General features: G+C 43.5%; 1 protein-coding gene across 1 annotated transcript in view; it reads right to left on the bottom strand.

Moving 5' to 3' along the window:
* Window positions 1–2,418: 2,418 nt before the first annotated feature.
* Window positions 2,419–22,581, bottom strand: part of CD226 (CD226 molecule) — a 253,249-nt gene continuing 233,086 nt past the window's right edge. The window contains exons 5-6 of the mRNA XM_073676701.1: window positions 4,053–4,119; window positions 2,419–3,184 (exon numbers count right to left, since the gene is read on the bottom strand). Of these exons, the coding sequence (XP_073532802.1) occupies window positions 3,125–3,184; window positions 4,053–4,119 (127 nt within the window). The 3' untranslated portion in view covers window positions 2,419–3,124. The remainder of the gene's footprint in view (window positions 3,185–4,052; window positions 4,120–22,581) is intronic.

Below are 22,581 nucleotides of genomic sequence, written 5' to 3'. Positions count from 1 at the left end.
GGAGAATGTTCGGCCATCTGTTCATGACCTCAAGCTGAAGCGCACTTGGGTTATGAAGCAGGACAATGATCCAAAACACACCAGCAAGTCCACCTCTGAATGGCTTAAGAAAAACAAGATTAAGACTTTAGAGTGGCCTAGTCAAAGTCCTGACCTTAATTCGATTGAGATGCTATGACCTTAAAAAGGTGGTTCATGGTCGGAAACCCTCCAATGTGGGTGAATTACAACAATTTTGCAAAGATAATTGGGCCAAAATTCCTCCAAAGCGTTATAAAAGACTCATTGCCAGTTATCGCAAACGCTTGATTGCAGTTGTTGCTGCTACGGGTGGCCCAACCAGTTATTAGGTTTAGGGGGCAATCACTTTTTCACACAGGGCCCTGTAGCTTTAGATTCCTTTGTACTTTAATAATAAAGACCTTCATTTAAAAATTGTATTTTGTGTTTACTTGTGTTATCTTTATCTAATATTTACATTTATTTTGTGATCTGAAACGTTTCAGTGTGACAAACATGCAAAAGAATAAGAAATCAGGAAGGAGGCAAACACTTTTTCACACCATGGTATATGAGGGGTTGTGTGTGCTGCATTTGTCTTATATGTGAGGTGTGCTTGTGCCGCTTGTGTCTGATATATATGGGTGCGTTTACCGCATGTGTCTTATATGTGAGTATGTGCTGAATGTGTCTGATATGTGAGCATTGGGTGTGCCGCATGTGTCTGATATGTGGGGGGTGCATATGTTGCATATTTGGGCAGTGTGTGTAATAGTTTGACACAAAGCAGCTTAAGTTTTATTGCGGCCATTTAAAGTACAAAGATCTGTAGACTGTGAGCCCGCAAGGTCAGGGCCCTCTCCCCTCTGTGTCAGTCACTCATTGTTAGTTTGTTCATTCTAATTTATATTTATATTTTGTATGTAACCCCTTCTCATGTACAGCTTCATGGAATCAATGGTGCTCTAAAAAATAATAATAATAATAATAATAATAATAATAACATGACAATGAGGACCTCAGGTTAATCAAGGTTGTGCATCCCAGATCTGAAGCTTTCCCAAAGTGAAGAAACTGTTCTGATTGTGGAATGCAGTTTACATGCAATCTATTAATAATAGAACCTTCACGATTATATACCAGTGGAAAATATGACTTCAATCATTAAATGTTTAGAATAAATATTAAACATTGGATATATTGCAAATATGATGTAAAGCTTTAAAAAAATGCATAATTTAATGTAAAACGTCAACAACTCCATTAACCAATGCAGATGTATGCACAGGGATGCAAAATACAAATGCAAAGTAATTTCTTATTGTTTTGATTTCTGCAAAATCAAGAAGACATCTGGAACAAAGGGATTAGCTGATTTTAACACAGCATGAGCAATCAGTACTTGCCAAATAATGCAATGAGAGAGTTTTATATTTTCCACATTCTGTCTCATTTCAATACCAGATGCCAACACAGAACTCATTAAAACTAAGCATTAATCTAAGGACCATCTTCTTCATCATAGAAGAAAGAGTCCTACAAGCTATAATTCGTAATCTTTTATAGTCAGAGATGATCATGAGCTGAATGTCATTAATGTGTCTCACAACTGCAGTCAGATTAAATATATGATGATTATGGATTGCAGACTCATGTTTATTATCATTCCCTTACATATTCATCGTGATATCGTCAAAGGGTACATATTACATTCGGCTTGAAAAAGGATATACAAATATTAAAGAATAAAGTCTAAATAATGTAACCAGATACACAATTTACAAAATCAGACCAACGAGAGGAGGTAGTGCAAAGCTCAAAGAGGACAGCACATTAGGGATCTTAAAGGGATGACCACTACTGGACAACCCAAGACTAATCAATTAGTACCCAATGTATGCTCACCTGCTCAGAGTAGTTCCAGCAATAAGGCTAGGGTCACACAACCATAGATTCGGGTCAATTATGCTAATGACACTATGTTCAACCTCTGATCTGAATGTCAGCTTAGTGTGATCCGATTCTCATGGATGATAAAATCGTAGCACAGGTGAGGAGAAGATGGGCAACAAAATTTCTCCATCTTCTCCATTGTGTCCGCAGAAATCGGACTGCACTCAGATGTCATCCAAGTGCAGTCTGATGTTTTCCACGCACCCATAGACTTGAATGGGCGAGTCACTTCTGATTTCAGAGTGAAATCTCAGCATGATGCAATTTTTTTCACAGACAGATTCTGTCCTGTGAAAAAATTAGGTATCAGCACTGCACCATTGAAAAACACTGCTTTGAGTGCAATCCAATAAAAAATCATATAGTACTCGTCTGATTGATAGGGTGGTGTGAGTGAGACCTAGCATGACTTGTACTACGTGCAGGCTGCAGCCAGTGAGCGGAAGCTGTTTGACCATCAGGGGTTTACAGCAGAAAAGTGGTGAAGACAAAGCTACATTAATGCAGCACAAGCCTATAAAATGGTTATATCAGCCTCTAAGCAATCTCCAATGCAAGCTGCAGAGGGCTATTATACCTTATGATTATGCCATTGTAATACATCTATTAGTATATAAGAATAACTGGGTATTTGACGGCTCACTGTTTGTATTGTATTTTATTGTTGTGCACTGGACTACAATATGCTAAAATTACCATCTTTTTTTCTACATATATATTATTTTTCAATAAAGAAAATTAAAAAAAAATATTCACAATACATAAAGAAAATACATAACGGTATTAAGTTAAAAACATTACAAAGCCGTCATTACAGTTGGTACCTTACTTCTCCTTACCTATTGCTGGGTATCCCAGCATTCTATTCAACACCAAATAAAAGCTTAATTGGCTAAAAATCCGTCATTAACATCCCCTTTACTTGTATTTTAATGCCAAATTTTCTCCAACAGTGTCTGGGACATCTTCTAATTAAAAAAGTAATGTAACATTATGGGTGGTCACTCAGTTTTCTTTAGACCATCACTGACATATAATCTTGTCTTGTTATAGGATATATACATGGAACATATTCCAATTTATTCAACTTTATTATCTTCCCATAAAGAAAGATTTTCTATGTATTTTTAGATATCTTTAGACTTCATTTTTAAGTCCATAATCTTGAGAGTTAAAAATTGGGTATAACATTGGCATATGTGTGCTCCATATCCACTATGTCCATTTTTATCTGAAAGAAAAAGAATATTTATTGAGATGAAGTGAAACAATTTAGTATATATTACTCTAGTAGTTGGGCTATATGCATATTATTGAAAGCTGCAAAATACACATTGCAAAATTGTGATCATTCCATGAAGATTTATTCTTAAGGGGAATCTGTCAGCAGGCTTTTGCTATGTAATCTGAAGACAACAGGAGATAGAGGCTGAAACACAGAATTCAGGGATGTGATACTTTTTTGGCTGTGTGCTGTTGTTTACTTACAATGAAGGCTTTATCATGAGGAGACTATTACTGCCCAGACACACCTGCTAGACTGACCACGCCCCCTGCCCCTGTGACAAGCAGCTCACTGTCAATAGACAATGTACATAGAGAGCGTGGTGTGGGAGGGGTTAGCTTTCTCAGCTCTGCTTCATGCTGCATCTAAAAATTCTGATTGTATCACCCCTGCTGCACCCATTAAACTAAATAATACGTCGTTGGATTCAGGGTCTCTTTTCCTTCATTATGCTGCTTTCAGAAAAGAAAGCAAAAACATGGTGACAGATTCCCTTTAAAAATCTCTTTAAGTCTGTTTTTTTGCAACCTTATTTTATGAAAAGATATTCATGCATGTTTACAAATTTAAAAAGCAATTGATCAACATATTATTTTTGCATAATGGTGTGTCATGTAAATTAACCCTACTTATGTACTATTTTAAAATGATAACTAAAACCTTGTTTTTTGTCATTTGTGAAGGAAACATACGTGCACATGCCTTCTATTTAAAGATACTAGTCTTGTGCAAGAATACAGTAGGGGACTCTAGGCCTTACTTTTCTCCACACCATAACTATATTGATTATTCTATTGATTAGAAGTCCTTTTACCTGAGGACGTGTAGAATTGAAACTGACATTTACTTGTTTTGCCTGGATTCTCTTCTTTTTCCTTGTCCTAAATTTAAACATACAGAGGTTCAATAAACAATAGAACAGTAAATCTATTATACTGCATTATGCCTGCAAGTAGATTCGAAAAATTACTGTTTTTCTGCCGATTACTGACGTCATTGTGTCCAGAGACATTTTATCAACCATTACAAAGTCAGCTTGTTTTTAGATTTTATTACTCTTTTGAAAATAAAATACATTCATCGTTTCTTATGCCAACAGAGTTCTCTCTTCATGCCAGATATGATACTGTACTTCATGGTGGAAACTGATGGCATCGCTTTCTTACTACGGGAGGTGGCATCAAGATGCAATAGCAACTAGTGAATATTGTAGATGTCAGTCCCATTAACCTTCTTAAATCATGGCACCCTAAGTCTCTATTACAGTTGCAATTTTCTGTTGCCATTCACTCTGGTTTGAATTCTGTTTTTCTGTATGTTCTACCATTTCCACTAATAATTCTTGTTGGATTCACTGACAAAAATTTCTGGCTAGGTCCTGATTTGTCCTCTTCTGATTGTGTTGATATTCCAACCAGCTTCATCTTATCATCCTGCAATAGAATATGGGTCTTAAGGCCCCATTCACATTAAATTTGACATATGTTTGGCTGGCACACATATATGGGGGCGCAGGCAAACTGATCATCAGGGAAATGGAGATCGGGCATGTCCAATTTTGTACTTCCAATTGCATTGTTCTGTCAGAGATAAGCCACCCGCAGAGATGTCTGTTGATGGCTTTCTCATAAAGAACACAAGACTGCTTGGCTGTACAAGCACTCCTGTCTATGGGAGAGACGGCCGAGATGGCTGTCAGACAATAGGCCAAAGCATTCTACAGCCAACAGTCATTTAATGGGTTGGCCAGCTTTACTCTGATGCTTGATACCAGGACTTCCATAGGTAAAGATTAGTGTTGAGCGAGCACTAAAATGCTCGAGTGCTCAAAGCTCGGGCCGAGCTCGCCGTGATACTGGGGTGCTCGACCCAAGCAACGAGCCGAATGTTAGTCTATGGGAGACCCGAGCATTTTTGCGGCGGCACCCCCGGCAGTCTTTTAAAAGCCTAACAAGTGCCCAAAACGATAGTGACAGTGCTCAAATGACATGGGGCCAGCATGGGGATCACCCCAGGAAGCATTTCTGACCCCCAGGTGACTGTTGTCAACAACGTGGTCAGAGGTATTAAGCCACTTTTACAGGCTCATAATAAAACGTTCAAAAACAAAAGTGAAACTTTTTTCCTGTGAAATATGTTAAGGAATTTCTTTTCCAGGGTAAAGACTTGTGTATAAGGTAAAATAAATAACCAAAAACAAAAATACTCCTCCACACCTTGGGCTATGTTCACAAGTAGCATTTTTTATGCGTTTTTGCACTTTTGTATTGCTTTCAACTGTGACAAATGCATTCACCACGAAATGTCAGTTTAACATTTTACAACCTTATCTGGCCATGTACTGTGTGACACATGCATACAGTGCTGAAAAGACATGGGGACAGCATGGGGAAGACCCCTGGAAGCATCTCTGACTCCCAGGTCACTGCCTAAAAGTGTGCCCATCAGAAGTGATCCTTGCCGCATCAGAAGATGCAGACTTGCAACTATCCCCGTGCAAGTCCTTGTCCCAGGGCAGTGTTCAATTGTACCTCAACCATTCCTTGCAATGCAAGTGCAAATATGCAGCCAACCACCCACCCACCCGCAGGCTGCAATACCATACTGCTAGCTTGCACTTGAAATGGGGCCTTTTAGTTTTGAGGAGGCCGAAGCTGGCCACTAACTCATGGCTGCTTCGGCAGCGAGGTATCCATACTCAGTTCCAAGCCGCCCGGCGGCCCGGTGTCCACGCTCGGTCCCCAGCCGCCAGAGGGCGGCCGGGTGTCCACACTCGGTCCCCAGCCGCCCTGCGGCCGGGTGTCCACACACGGTCCCCAGCCGCATGGGGGCGGCCGGGTGTCCATAAACGGTCCCCAGCCGCCCCGATTTCTCCACGGAACATCCCCACAGACTTTTCTTAGCCCGGCCTACTTTAGGGCAGCATTGGACAAGCCCACCAGAGAACCAGACTCCTCCAGTGGGCCCTGGCTTCTTCTTCAGGGCAGTTGAGAGTGCCAAAGTGAGGAGCATGATGATGATGATAGAAGTTAGCATCTGCTTTGTTTTGTTGGAATGCAAGCGTAAGTGTGCAACCTGCCACCCACCCACCCCCAGGCTGCAATACCATACTGCTAGCTTGCTTGCACTTGAAATTGGGCCTTTTAGGCATGTGGAGGCAGACGCCGGCCACCATGTCATGGCTGCGTTGGCAGCCCTTTTATCCATACTCAGTCCCCAGCCACCCGGCGGCCGGGTGTCCACGCTCGGTCCCCAGCCGCCAGGGGGTGGCCGGGTGTCCACACTCGGTCCCCAGCCGCCCCACGGCCGGGTGTCCACACACGGTCCCCAGCCGCATGGGGGCGGCCGGGTGTCCATAAACGGTCCCCTGCCGCCCCGATTTCTCCTGTTATGGACCCACACACTTTTCTTAGACTGGCCTGCTTTAGGGCAGCATTGGACGAGCACACCAGAGAACCAGACTCCTCCGGTGGGCCCTGGCTTTTTCATCAGGGGAGTTGAGAGTGCCAAGGTGAGGAGCATGATGATGATTGAAGTTAGCATCTGCTAGGCCTTAGGTGGTCAGCGTTTTGGTGCATATCCTACCTCCTACGAGGATTGCTGGATGTTTTCCTGCTACTATCCCAGTTCTATGACTCCTGTTAAAACAAACTTTCAGGTGATAAATGATGGATGAAGTGGTGGCAAAGGAGAAAGAGCAGGAGGAACAGGAACCATTCACATCAATATCAGGCCAGTCAACCACACATGTCTTATAGGATATGTTTCTGTAACAAAAGGAGTGGTTCTGCTACACAGTTATAGGGCATACAGTGAGTGCAATGCCTACCAAACATTTTGAGGCACTCCAATGCACCTTGGAAGTGACATGGAGGTCAGAGGGCCTTAACTAAACCGTTTTTTCCATTTATAGCAACTGGGTCTCCTGTGCACTGTTGGCCTAAGCAGTGAATGGAAGGCTTTCCAAAAATTATGAGGAACTGCAATGCCCCTTGAAACAGACGTGGATTAAAGCGTACTAAAAACCTTCTACCCATTATTGGGGAGTGGGTCTCAGTTGAAAAGCATTGAAAAGCAAAAGCTAACTAAAATTAGGAGGAAATGCAATGCCCGTTGGAAGAATCGTGGAGGTTAGAGGTAATTAAAAACAACATTTCAATGCCCCTCGGAAGAGACGTGATGGTCACAGTAGCTTAACAAGACGGTTTTAATGCCCCTTGAAAAAGTGGTGGAGGTCACAGTAGCTTAACAAGACGCTTTTAATGCCCTTTTCAAGAGACATGGAGGTTGCAGTAGCTTAACAAGACGGTTTTAATGCCCCTTGGAAGAGATGTGGAGGTCAGAGTGGTAGAACAACACGATTTTAATGCCCCTCAGAAGAGACGTGGAGGTCCCAGTAGCTTAACAAGATGCTTTTAATGCCCCTCAGAAGAGACGTGGAGGTCCCAGTAGCTTAACAAGATGCTTTTAATGCCCCTCAGAAGAGACGTGGAGGTCGCAGTAGCTTAACAAGATGCTTTTAATGCCCCTTACAAGAGCCATACAGTACAGCATATTACAAACATTATTCCCATTATTGGGAAGTGGGTCTCCCATAGTCTTTGCTTATGCCTTCCAAGCAAAAGCTGCCAAAAATTAGGACGTAGGAACTTGCAATACCCTTACAAGAGCCATGTAGTACAGAATATTACAATCATTATTCCCATTATTGGGAAGTGGGTCTCCCATAGTCTTTGCTTATGCCTTCCAAGCAAAAGCTGCCAAAAATTAGGACGGAGGAACTTTCAATGACCCATACAAGAGCCATGCAGTACAGCATATTACAAACATTATTCCCATTATTGGGGAGTGGGTCTCCCATAGTATTTGCTTATGCCTTCCAAGCAAAAGCTGCCAAAAATTATGAGGAAATGCAATGCCCGTTCGAAGAGTCGTGCAGGTCCCAGTAGCTTAACAAGACCATTTTAATGCCCCTCATAAGAAACGTGGAGGTCAGAGTGGTATAACAAGATGCTTTTAATGCCCCTTGGAAAAGTAGTGGAGGTCGCAGTAATTTAACAAGACGGTTTTAATGCCCCTTGGAAGAGACATGGAGGTCGCAGTAGCTTAACAAGATGCTTTAATGCCCCTCAGAAGAGACGTGGAGGTCAGAGTGGAATAACAAGACGCCTTTAATGCCCCTCAGAAGAGATGTGGAGGTCAGAGTGGTATAACAACACGCTTTTAATGCCCCTCTGAAGAGCCGTGGAGGTCAGAGTGGTATAACAACACACTTTTAATGCCCCTCAGAAAAGATGTGTAGGTCAGAGTGGTATAACAAGACGGTTTTAATGCCCCTCAGAAGAGACGTGGAGGTCGCAGTAGCTTAACAAGACGCTTTTAATGCCCCTCAGAAGAGACGTGGAGGTCAGAGTGGTATAACAAGATGGTCTTAATGCCCCTCAGAAGAGACATGGAGGTCGCAGTAGCTTAACAAGACGTTTTTAATGCCCCTCAGAAGAGACGTGGAGGTCAGAGTGGTATAACAAGATGGTTTTAATGCCCCTTGGAAGAGACATGGAGGTCACAGTGGTATAACAACATGCTTTTAATGCCTCTCAGAAGAGACGTGGAGGTCCCAGTAGCTTAACAAGACGCTTTTAATGCCCCTCGGAAAAGTGGTGGAGATCCCAGTAGCTTAAAAAGACGCTTTTAATGCCCCTCAGAAGAGACGTGGAGGTCAGACAGGTATAACAACATGCTTTTAATGCCCCTCAAAAGAGACGTGTAGGTCAGAGTGGTATAACAAGACGGTTTTAATGCCCCTCAGAAGAGACGTGGAAGTCAGCATGGTATAACAAGACGGTTTTAATGCCCCTCAGAAGAGACGTGGAGGTCGCAGTAGCTTAACAAGATGCTTTTAATGCCCCTCAGAAGAGACGTGTAGGTCAGAGTGGTATAACAAGACGGTTTTAATGCCCCTTGGAAGAGACGTGGAGGTCAGAGTGGTATAACAACATGCTTTTAATGCCCCTCAGAAGAGACGTGGAGGTCCCAGTAGCTTAACAAGATGCTTTTAATGCCCCTCGGAAAAGTGGCGGAGGTCCCAGTAGGTTAACAAGACGCTTTTAATGCCCCTCAGAAGAGACGTGGAGGTCCCAGTAGCTTAACAAGACGCTTTTAATGCCTGTCGGAAAAGTGGTGGAGGTCGCAGTAGCTTATCAAGACGCTTTTAATGCCCCTTACAAGAGCCATGCAGTACTGCATATTACAAACATTATTCCCATTATTGGGAAGTGGGTCTCCCATAGTCTTTGCCTATGCCTTCCAAGCAAAAGCTGCCAAAAATTAGGACGGAGGAACTTGCAATGCCCCATACAAGAGCCATCCAGTACAGCATATTACAAACATTATTCCCATTATTGGGGAGTGGGTCTCCCATAGTATTTGCTTATGCCTTCCAAGCAAAAGCTGCCAAAAGTTAGGATGCAGGAACTTGCAATGCCCCTTACAAGAGCCATGCAGTACAGCATATTACAAACATTATTCCCATGATTGGGGAGTGGGTCTGCCATAGTATTTGCTTATGCCTTCCAAGCAAAAGCTGCCAAAAATTATGAGGAAATGCAATGCCCGTTCGAAGACTCGTGGAGATCCCAGTAGCTTTACTAGACCATTTTAATGCCCCTCAGAAGAGACGTGGAGGTCAGAGTGGTATAACAAGACGCTTTTAATGCCCCTTGGAAAAGTGGTGGAGGTCGCAGTAATTTAACAAGACGGTTTTAATGCCCCTCGGAAGAGACATGGAGGTCGCAGTAGCTTAACAAGACACTTTTAATGCCCCTCAGAAGAGACGTGGAGGTCAGAGTGGAATAACAAGACGCTTTTAATGCCCCTCAGAAGAGACGTGGAGGTCAGAGTGGTATAACAACATGCTTTTAATGCCCCTCAGAAGAGACGTGGAGGTCAGAGTGGTATAACAAGATGTTTTTAATGCCCCTCAGAAGAGCCGTGGAGGTCAGAGTGGTATAACAACACGCTTTTAATGCCCCTCAGAAGAGACGTGTAGGTCAGAGTGGTATAACAAGACGGTTTTAATGCCCCTCAGAAGAGACGTGGAGGTCGCTGTAGCTTAACAAGACGCTTTTAATGCCCCTCAGAAGAGACGTGGAGGTCAGAGTGGTATAACAAGATGGTCTTAATGCCCCTCAGAAGAGACGTGGAGGTCGCAGTAGATTAACAAGACGCTTTTAATGCCACTCAGAAGAGACGTGGAGGTCAGAGTGGTATAACAAGACGGTTTTAATGCCCCTTGGAAGAGACATGGAGGTCACAGTGGTATAACAACATGCTTTTAATGCCTCTCAGAAGAGACGTGGAGGTCCCAGTAGCTTAACAAGATGCTTTTAATGCCCCTCGGAAAAGTGGTGGAGGTCCCAGTAGCTTAACAAGACGCTTTTAATGCCCCTCAGAAGAGACGTGGAGGTCAGAGAGGTATAACAACACGCTTTTGATGCCCCTCAGAATAGACGTGTAGGTCAGAGTGGTATAACAAGATGGTTTAATGCCCCTCAGAAGAGACGTGGATTTAGAGTGGTATAACAACACGGTTTTAATGCCCCTCAGAAGAGACGTGGAGGTCGCAGTATCTTAACAAGTCGCTTTTAATGCCCCTCAGAAGAGACGTATAGGTCAGAGTGGTATAACAAGATGGTTTTAATGCCCCTTGGAAGAGACGTGGAGGTCAGAGTGGTATAACAACATGCTTTTAATGCCCCTCAGAAGAGACGTGGAGGTCCCAGTAGCTTAACAAGACGCTTTTAATGCCCCTCGGAAAAGTGGTGGAGGTCCAAGTAGCTTAACAAGACGCTTTTAATGCCCCTAAGAAGAGACGTGGAGGTCCCAGTAGCTTAACAAGATGCTTTTAATGCCTGTCGGAAAAGTGGTGGAGGTCGCAGTAGCTTATCAAGACGTTTTTAATGCCCCTTACAAGAGTCATGCAATACTGCATATTACAAACATTATTCCCATTATTGGGGAGTGGGTCTCCCATAGTCTTTGCTTATGCCTTCCAAGCAAAAGCTGCCAAAAATTAGGATGGAGGAACTTGCAGTGCCCCTTACAAGAACCATGCAGTACAGCATATTACAAACATTATTCCCATGATTGGGGAGTGGGTCTCCCATAGTTTTTGCTTATGCCTTCAAAGCAAAAGCTGCCAAAAATTAGGATGGAGGAACTTGCAATGCCCCATACAAGAGCCATGCAGTACAGCATATTACAAACATTATTCCCGTTATTGGGGAGTGGGTCTCCCATAGTATTTGCTTATGCCTTCCAAGCAAAAGCTGCCAAAAATTAGGATGGAAGAACTTGCAATGCCCCTTACAAGAGCCATGCAGTGCAGCATATTACAAACATTATTCCCATGATTGGGGAGTGGGTCTCCCATAGTCTTTGCTTATGCCTTCCACGCAAAAGCTGCCAAAAATTAGGATGGAGGAACTTACAATGCCCCTTACAAGAGCCATACAGTACAGCATCTTAAAAATATTATTCCCATTATTGGGGAGTGGGTCTCCCACAGTCTTTGCTTATGCCTTCCAAGCAAAAGTTGACAAAAATAAGGACGGAGGAACTTTCAATAATGGCAACACGGACCACGGTCACCCTGTTGGTATAGTGGTGATGGAGGCTGAGGATAAGGAGAAGAACATAAAACAGCCGAAATGAGGAAGCGTATACCCATGTGTGGGTGTGAAGTGGTGCATGTGAATACACCTCCCAAAAAAACACAGTGGATTTGACTTTGTCACTCTGCTGTCATTTGGTGGTGATGAGAAGTCTGGCCCAATCCAGCCCTTGTTCATTTTGATAAGGGTCAGCTTGTCAGCATTGTCAGTTGACAGGCAAGTGCACTTATCAGTTATAATTCCCCCAGCGGCACTAAAAACACGCTCTGATAACACGCTAGCGGCAGGGCAGGCCAGGACCTCCAAGGCGTACAGAGCGAGTTCATTCCAAGAGTCCAGATTGGATACCCAATAATTAAAAGGCACAGAGGAATCACGGAGGACGCTGGTACGGTCGGCAAGGTACTCCCTCACCATCTTTTGAAACTTTCCACTCCTTGTGAGAGTACCCCACGCCTCAGGGCCTGTAAGCTGGTCGAGTCTCAGAAAACTGTCCCAGAATGTTGACAGTGTTCCCCTGCCTCTGCTGGATTGGAGTTGCCTCTCTCTCTCGCTTGTACGCCTTGGTTGGGCAACGAATTGTGACCTCTGCCGCTAGCGTGTTCAGATGGGAATTTTTTTAACAGTTCTGCAGCAAGTGCCTTCTGGTACTGCCCCATTTTTGTAGACCTCTCCACCTCAGGAATAAGAGAGTGAAAGTTCTCCTTGTAGTGGGGATCTAAAAGTGTCACCAACCAGTAATGACTGTCACCCAACATTTTGACAACGCGAGGGTCACGGTTAAGGCAGCGTAATATAAAGTCAGCCATGCGTGCCAGACTGGTAACTGGCAAGACTTCCGTGTCCTCACCAAGATGACGACTGACCATGCTCTCCTCCTCCTCCTCCTCTTCCACCCCCCTGTCCTCAGGCCACCCACGCTGAACCGACGGTATGACAGTTGTACAGGTACTACCGTCTACAGCACATGACACAAGCTCCTGTTCTTCTTCCTCCTCCTCCTCCTTTCCCTCCGCTTCCGCATTATCCCCCAATGCACGTTGGGATGAGATGAGGCTGGGCTGTGTATAATTGACCGCTACGGCTTCTTGATCCATCTCATCATTCTCTGGCTGCAATGACTCCTCTTTAATTCTCTGCAGAGAGCGTTGCAAAAGACAGACAAGTGGAATGCTGACGCTAATAATGGCATCATCGCCACTCACCATCTGGGTGAACTCCTCAAAGTTTGTCAAGATGGTACAGATGTCAGACATCCAGGTCCACTCCTGAGGTCTTATGTGTGGAGTCTGACCTGAAAATCGATGGCCTTGTTGCAGCTGGTACTCCACAACTGCTCTCTTCTGCTCACAAATCCTTTGCAACATGTGGAGGGAAGAGTTCCAACGTGTGGGGACATCACACACTAGTCGGTGTGACGGAAGCTGCAAACGCTGCTGCAACACAGCAAGGGCGGCGGAAGCTGTAGCCGACTTGCAAAAATGAGCTGACAGGCGGCATACTTTGACGAGCAGATCTGGCAACTCGGGGTACGATTTAAGAAACCGCTGAACCACGAGGTTAAGCACATGAGCCAGGCATGGTACGTATGTGATCTCGCCTCTCCTCAGAGCCGCCACCAGGTTACGGCCATTGTCACACACGGCCATGCCTGGATGTAGGTTCAGCGGTCTCAGCCACAGATATGCCTGCTCTTTCTTTGGTAGTTTTGTCACCCCTGCTGATGCTGGCATGGCAGGTGGTACAAATGGCCTTTTTGGGGTTATCAGCAGAGTCTTTAAAAAAATTCCAGACTCTGGAAGACCTACCGCTTGTACTGGCAACGTCCCTCGTGTTGGTGTTACGGGGAACGGTTGCCCGCCTTCTGTCTGCGGCTACCACACTGCTTCTCCCTGCCTGTTGGGGTACTCTTCCTCCCTCCCCCTGTGTGCTGCTGGCCTCACTCTGCATGTCCTCCTGCCACGTTGGGTCAGTTACCACCTCCTCCTCTTCCACTTGCGCACCACGATCCTCCTCCTCACTTCCTGGCAATTGTGTCTCGTCATCGTCCACCTCTTGTGACAAATTGCCAGCGTCGACTTCCTGTGGCTGTTCAAATATTTGTGCATCGCTACATGGGATCTCCTCTTCCACCAATTCAAGCGGAGCAGACGAGGGGCACAAATCTGGAAATGGACCAGTGAACAGCTCTTCAGAGTGTCCAAGTGTGGGATCAGTTGCTGTCTGACGACACTCGGCATACTGGGAGGAAGGAGCATCAGGGTGTGGAGGAGTATGCGGTCGAGGCTCATGGCTACTAAGAGTCAACCGTGTGGAAGACAGGCCGGAGGTGGTGGTGCCCAGGTAACTGGAAGTATTATCTGATATCCAATTAATAACTTGTTCACACTGATCAGTTCTCAATACTGGTGCTGTTCTGTGCTTCCCTAGTAATTCGGTCAAGAAGTGGCAGCGAGAAGATGTGGCTGTTGGTTGTGGCACATTTTCACCTTGGCCACGGCCCCATCCTCTGCACACACCATCACCAGAATGTCCACTTCCATGTCCCTTGCCATGCGCCTTGCCCATTGTAAAGGAAGTAAAATAGCTTACACTCGCACTATCAATGGAAAAAGGGTAATAAAAAGTAGATTAGAACCGTGGAAGAGGAAATCCACAGTTCTATTTCTCTGGCCTACACCTGACTCTTTTAAACAATCTGAACAATCAGGGAGAAAATATTACTGTTTTTCTTTACTGAAAAAATACCAAAAGCTGAATAATAGAGATTTTTTACCGTGGAACAGCAAAACCACAGTTATAATTTACTGGTGTATGTATACCAGACTTTTTTAAATATATATATTTGCGGCTGAACAGTGAGCGACACACTCAAACAGTTTTTTTTAGATACAAATGACCCAAAAATGGATAATACAGAGGTTTGAACCGCGGAACTGCAAAACCACACTTTTATTTCTCGGGCCTACACCAGACTATTTTCAACAGATATATTTGTGTCTGAACAATCAGGAGACACTATTTATTTTTTACGGCAAAAAATGCCAAAAGCAGGATAATAGAGATTTTTTTACCGTGGAAAAGCAAAACCACAGTTATAATTTAATGGTGTATACCAGACTATTTTCAACACATATATTTATGTCTGAACAATCAGGAGACACTATTATTTATTTTTTCTGGCCAAAAATTGCGAAAAGCAGGATAATACAGAGATTTGACCAGTGGAACTGCAAAACCACAGTTGTATTTCCCGGGCCTACACCAGACTATTTTCAACAGATATATTTGTGTCTGAACAATCAGGAGACACTATTATTTATTTTTTACGGAAAAAAATGCCAAAAACAGGATAATAGAGATTTTTTACCATGGAACAGCAAAACCACAGTTATTATTTACTGGTGTATACCAGACTATTTTCAACAGATATATTTGTGTCTGAACAATCAGGAGACACTATTGTTTATTTTTTATGGCCAAAAATTGCGAAAAGCAGGATAATACAGAGATTTCACCAGCGGAACTGCAAAACCACAGTTGTATTTCCCGGGCCTACACCAGACTATTTTCAACAGATATATTTGTGTCTGAACAATCAGGAGACACTATTTTTTATTTTTTACGGCAAAAAATGCCAAAAACAGGATAATAGAGATTTTTTACCGTGGAACATCAAAACCACAGTTATAATTAACTGGTGTATACTAGACTATTTTCAACAGATATATTTGTGTCTGAACAATCAGGAGACACTATTATTTATTTTTTACAGCCAAAAATTGCGAAAAGCAGGATAATACAGAGATTTGACCCGTGGAACTGCAAAACCACACTTGTATTTCTCGGGCCTACACCAGACTATTTTCAACACATATATTTGTGTCTGAACAATCAGGAGACACTATTATTTATTTTTTACGGCAAAAAATGCCAAAAGCAGGATAATAGAGATTTTTTACCGTGGAACAGCAAAACCACAGTTATAATTTACTTGTGTATACCAGACTATTTTCAACAGATATATTTGTGTCTGAACAATCAGGAGACACTATTATTTATTTTTTACGGCAAAAAATGCCAAAATCAGGATAATAGAGATTTTTTACCGTGGAACAGCAAAACCACAGTTATAATTTAATGGTGTATACCAGACTATTTTCAACAGATATATTTGTGTCTGAACAATCAGGAGACACTATTATTTATTTTTTACGGCAAAAAATGCCAAAAACAGGATAATAGAGATTTTTTACCGTGGAACAGCAAAACCACAGTTATAATTTACTGATGTATACCAGACTTTTTTAACTATATATATATTTGCAGCTGAACAGTGAGTGGGGCTAAGTCCAGCAATTTCAGAAACAGGAGCACACAGGACTGTAATACAGCGTTTGCTTGTATAACCCCACTGCGTCTCCTATACAGCCTGCCTGTCTGCCTGATATCTGGGATGGATATTAGTCCTGAGAAGGACTGTTTGTTTGATCTGGCAGCCTTTACAGACCCCACACTAACTATTTCGCAGGATAAATCTCTCCCTAGCTCAGCAGCGCTGTCCCTACACTGTCTAATCCGGAGCGACTGTGTCCAAGATGGCGGCGCCCGGTTTTAAATACTCGAGGTGACGCTGTGCGGCCAGCCAATCACTGTAATACCCACAAACAACATGGCTGCGGAATTACAGTGACTGGCTGGCAATCCCTGCATGTTCATTGGCTCTGTAAAGAGAGCCAAACATGCAGGGCGGACCCGAGCTCCCGCCCGAGTAACCCGGAAATGCTCGGTGCTCGCCGAACATCCCGAGTAGCATGATGCTCGGGCGATTACCGAGCAGTGTCGAGCATGCTCGCTCAACACTAGTAAAGATGTTAACATACTTAATAGCTTGAACACTTGTTCTGCAGAAAATAGATATTAGCCGTTGTAAGAAGCAAATAACTTCTGTCTGCTGCCATTTACTCTACTTAGATGCAACAAATATTCATTTTGACCCCCGTTAGCAGTTGGTCAGTTCAGAATATGAAAACCTAATGCTCACAATGATGACAAATTTCAGAGATAATGGACTTGTCATATACTGTATGATTTCACAGTATAACCCACAGAAAAAGATTACAATTCAGAAATCAAGCAATCAGGGATCTTAAAATAATAAAATATTATAAATAATGAGATTAGAGTACAAAGACAGCACAATGCAGGCTTAAGGCACAACATGATGTGACATCTCTGAAATAATGCACAATGTGATCTCATATGAACTCCTCATGATCTTCATTTAAAGTCCCATGATTCTCTTCCATGATCCATTGTCTTCACACACTTCTAAATGAGAATAGCCATCTTCCTTCCAAAATACCATAAGAGCTGCTATTCGTGCTACCTAGCAGTTATCCACATGTTTCTCAGTATCATCTTTATTAATTGTTGTTACTGTTACATTCACTGCTCCTTTAAAGGGAATCTGTCAGCAGATTTTTTGCTATATAATCTGAGGAGAGTATGAGGTAGGGCTGAGATACTGAGCTCAGCGATGTGTCACTTATTAGGCTGTGTGCTGTTGTTTCCATACAATCGGTTCTTTATCAGCTGGATATTATCACTACTGGACTAGGGCCTCCTTTTCCAATCACGCCCCTACCAATGATTAGCAGCTTACGGTCAATAAACAATGTACCATATTTTTCGGACTATAAGACGCACCGGACCATAAGACACACCCCAAATTTTGGGGTGGAAAATAGGTAAAACATTTTTTTATAATATGAGTGTCCATCTTATAGTCTGAATTGGTACAGTATCTTACCTGGGGGGCGGTGGAGCGAGGGTCAAAAGAGGCAGGGTCCTTCAGGAAGCCGGCAGAAGTGGAGGAATGCTGCGGACCCTGGATTCAAGAAACCAATGCTCCAGCAGCAGGGACGTATGGTGGTGGTGGAGCAGAATTGCAGGGCCCTCCGTTCCCTCCCTCAGGAACCTGGCGGCTGAAGCAGAAGAGGTGAGATGCTGTGGGGCTGGTGCCTGGCTGGTGCCGGTTTCCTGACTGGGGCCTGGGGCTGGGGCCTGTGCCTGGCTGGACCTGGGGCTGGGGCCTGTGCCTGGCTGGGACCTTGGGCTGGAGCCGATGCCTGTGCCTGGGGCTGGGACCTGGCTGAGGCCTAGGGCTGGGGCCTGTGCCTGGCTGGGGGCCAGGGCTGGGGCCGGGGTCAGTTCCTGGTCGGGGCTATAATCTGTGCTGGGCTGTGAGCAGCATCGGGTGGTGAGGCAGAGTGGTATACGTGGCTTTCCAGTGGTCATGGCCATATTCCTATAGCTGTGATCTACAGGAAAATGGGTGCTGGAGCTACCGGTCGGCACATGCACCGGCTCGGGCGGCCATTTTCCTGTAGATCACGGCCTCAGAAAGATGGCCGTGGCCACTGGAAAGTCATGCAGGCTTCTCTGCTTCACTGCCCAATGCCACTCACAGCCGGCACCAACTCAGGCCAGGCACAGTTCCCGGCCACAGCCGCTCTGCCTCACCGCTTCACCACCGAGAGAATCTCACCTATTCTTCTGCTGCTGCTGCCGTCGCCACATTCCTGAGGGAGGGAGGGCACGGAGGGCCCTGTGATCCCACTCCACAACCACCGCAAATATCCAGTAAAGTAATGTTTGGACCATAAGATGCACCCCCCATTTAACTCCCAAATTTGGGGGGAAAAAAGTGTGTCTTATGGTCCAAAAAATACGGTATATAAAAAGCTGATAATCAGTGGCATGGGTGAGGTTAGCTTTCTGAGCCCTTTTATATCTAAAGCAGAGAAAACTCTGATTGTATCACAACTACTGCACCCAGTAAACTAAGTGATACATCGCTGAAGTCAAGGTCTCTTTCCCTACATTATGTTGCTCTCAGATGAGGCAGCAAAAACCCGGTGTGACTGATGCCCCTTAATTCATTCAATTAAGGGCAGAGGCTGAGGGCTGTAGATTCCTTCACTCTATAGAATTGAGCCGATTATGCAAATGACTCTCGGATCAAGCTCTGACCAGAGTGTGATCACAGTGTTTTTTGATTCTCTCAGATGAGGAGATGATGGAGAAAAAAAATTCTCCATCTTCTCCATTTTGTGAGTGCTTGGAAAACGGACTGCAATCAGATGTCATCCGAGTGCAGTCCTATATTTTCCATATACTCATTGACTTGCATGGCCGAGTGTGATCTGAATATCGGATCAAACTCGGGCATGCAGAGAGCTTTATCTTCAAACAGTCTCTGTCTGAGGAAAAAATCTGACATGTGCACGGCCCTATAGACTAACATTGGTCCGAGTACGATGCATTGTCAGATAGCACTCGAACCGAGTCTGCAGGTGCCATAATGCTGCTGTTTATGTTAGGCATTTTTGAAGCTTGATTTTTGGGTAATATACTGTTTTATCAATACATTTATTCACTTGGAATAGGGGTACAAGTTACTCTTTATTTTACTTGTATGAACAATACATGTACGGTATTACTGTGCACATTTTTTAAGATCTATAAGACATCATAAAATACTAATTTTATACTGAATGTACGTGACATTGGAAGACATTTATATTAATAATTTTTGAAGAACAATATGCCTTCTTACAAGTCATCTGGTACAAAGACTGTCAGGAAACTAAAGCTTGTTAGAGATTGATGTAGGAGAAGAGGTCGTCTTTCAGGCAAGGAGTAAACTGCTAAGTGGAAGAAGTATTAGGACAAAGAGAGGTGAGATGATAAAACGTTCAGAAACTAACCAGAGGTGAAAGAGGTAAAAGTAGAATTTAAAGATCAAAACAAATTCACTTATAAAATAGTTACAAATGTATGAGACAGGGAGCACTTTTGGGATTATAAAAAAGGGATTTTCTTATACATAAGTACAGTGTTTTTTGGATGCAGAATATTCCTCCATTTTAGCACTGAAGGTCATATAGCACATATCTGCAGAAGGCAGTGTCTCTTATGCTCCATGATCACTGCTAACTCATGATAATTGTTTTTTCAGACTAATGGTTTGTTAAATATTTTATGGAGCAGGCAAGTATTTGTACGCGCGTCAAGAGGTTTATTTCAGAAAAAGATTAAATAAACTCTGACAGTGGGCTGCACAAGGGCACTGCAACGGACAGGCTGTCTACTGAGAACGTTGACCAAAAGGAAACTGTTAAAACTGTCTTTACGTGTAGATAATAAATAACTATTTTTAATCTTCTTTCCCCGGTACAGCAGTTCCTGTCAGTCATGTCACATATGTTTTTAATGCCTAGTTCCACTTAACATTGTGGTTAAGTAACCTTATTCCACCCTGGTCACATACACATGGGTTTAGGAAGCTGAGATACTGTATAGAGAGGTGTTTCGGGGTCCTTTTGCTGTAGAGCTGCTTTAGCTAGTTCCTTGCCTACCGGGAAAAATAAATCAATTTTTGACTCAATGACCCTGTACAGCTGCTATTCTATATTGGAAATTACACCAGTCCAGTTCTCCTCTCAATAGGGATTATATTACTCTTGTAATATTTGGAAGGTTTCAAAGCTTAGAAGCAGCATTTTCAATATGGATGAAACCTAACTGTTATGGAACCATCAACGGCAAAAGATAAAAGCACCAATTGCAATATAGATTAAGCAGAGCAGAGTTTTATTTTTGGCATATCACATATCATTAAATATCTGATTTAAAGAGGATCTATCATGTGCCATAATTATGTACATTTTTTTAACTGCTACTCTTTTCCTGAATCTAGTATTATTTTTCATTTTATTTCCTGTGCTTCCCAGTTCCTGAGATGCATCCCCTTCTTCCCTTTACATAAATCTAGTTTTAATAACCAAGGAAGTGCAGTCATGATCTGTGCTACGAGGGCGTCTTCTTGAGGATTTACGCCGACTTGTATAACAAGACTAGATTTACATACAAGGCAGAGGGGGGGTCGTACCTCAAGACAGAGAGATGTGGGAACAAAAGAAAACAATGCCAGATTCTGAAAAAAAGTGGCCTTTAGACTTGGCAAAAAAATAAGCATATTTATACCAAGTGACAGGTTAGATCTGTAAATAAATTCGCATAGACTAAGTAGTTGTTATTTTGTCTGAGTAACATAGCATATGGGAGTTGAAATTTTAGCTTGATGAGGGTATTTGCTTCCATCCATTTTTCAAAGATTAACCCCCTTTCATCTTTTGACAAAAAACTAAATTATTAATTTATTGACTTAATAAAGTTAGAAACTTTAGGTACATTATCCGCAACTTAGTTTTTCCATATGGCTTCATTTTCAGTGTCAGATGTGACAGACAGTCGCCCTGCAGTTGGTTGCAGGAGATCTCTTCATTTGGCTTTACAGACACCTTCTTAGACATGTCTCACACTAGTACCCAGCAGCTACCTTCCTCTTGCTAATTACCACCCTGGCTTGGGTGTATAAATACCTTCACTTTGCAATAGGGAGGCGCCGTTGATATTCACATGACCCCTTGTGAAGGCTTGGAGCAGTGCAGTTCTTACTTCGTCTCTGGTGCTAAGAGGACATGTCTGCAATCTCTCTAAAGTCAACTCAAGCTAAGCAACTTCCCCCATATCTGTCTCCCCTTGCTGCCTTTAGTGTTAGTGAGGACGGACTAGCGCTCACCACCACCCAATTCCCTAGCCAGACCCTAGCTCTAGAGAGAGACAGGGTTTTAGGTTCCTGCTCAGCAATTGGTGAGCAACCAATATAGGAACTGTAGGGAAGGACAGGGTGATATCAGATCAGCCTAGGCGGTCTCCACCCCCTCAGTCCTTAGTGTCTGGGTTCCCTTCCCCTCATCCCTTGTGTTGCACTTTTTCTTTCCTACACTGTGCATGACAGTCAGATTGTCGAGTGTTGTCTTTTGCCCTGAAACATAGCGTCTACAAATTGAGATTCTGGCTCTGGCTTTTATCCTAAGTCATGTGACAAGGCTCATTAGAAAGTCGATATTGACTTTTAGGATTGCTACTTCCTATAGGTGGAACTAGAGTTCTAGTTCTCTTCCTCTCTGAAGAGTCAATTTGCGTATTTTCCAGAAAAGCATTGCGGCTTAAAAGTCTCCTCAACTTGACATGCTTTACATTCTTTATTAATAGGTATTGTTTGATAATGCTTGTAAATACAAACACTTTGGTAATTTAATTTATTATATATTTAAAAATATCCCATTCCTCAGATATTGTCAATTTTCTTTTCCTGTTGATTGATTATAGCTCATTTCCTAGGATACGAGTCCAGCAGAGGTGGCTGAACATGGCAGTGCTTACAATCTCCTATCTATTAAGCTTGTAAGCACTACACTGAAGCTCGTTACTGATACAGAAGAATTAAAGAAGTTGTATACTACTTTATATTACCCCCCCAATGTATCCCCCCGGGGCCCCTAAGACTTTTTCTAAATACCTTATGCTGCTGATAATGCCTGTGAGCGGCGCTATCGGTGGCCGCTCACAGGCATTACGTGACCCTGCGCTGACGTCACGACAAGCGAGGCGTGACTCAGTGCTGGGGTCCCCACGGTGGCTGCTGGGTTGAGGGAGGGGTTACCCCCCCCCCCCGAATCATACCCAGCATCCACTGTGCGCTTCCCCAATGAATAGGGAAAGGCAGAGTGCGCGGTGTGGTGTAACTCCGCCCACAGC

The sequence above is a fragment of the Phyllobates terribilis genome, unplaced genomic scaffold, assembly GCF_046119375.1.
Source record: "Phyllobates terribilis strain yellow unplaced genomic scaffold, ASM4611937v1 Scaffold_4__5_contigs__length_816908805, whole genome shotgun sequence".
NCBI classification, from domain to species: domain Eukaryota; kingdom Metazoa; phylum Chordata; class Amphibia; order Anura; family Dendrobatidae; genus Phyllobates; species Phyllobates terribilis.
Note: the sequence above shows the minus strand (reverse complement) of the source record. Positions and strands in the feature narration are given on the sequence as shown.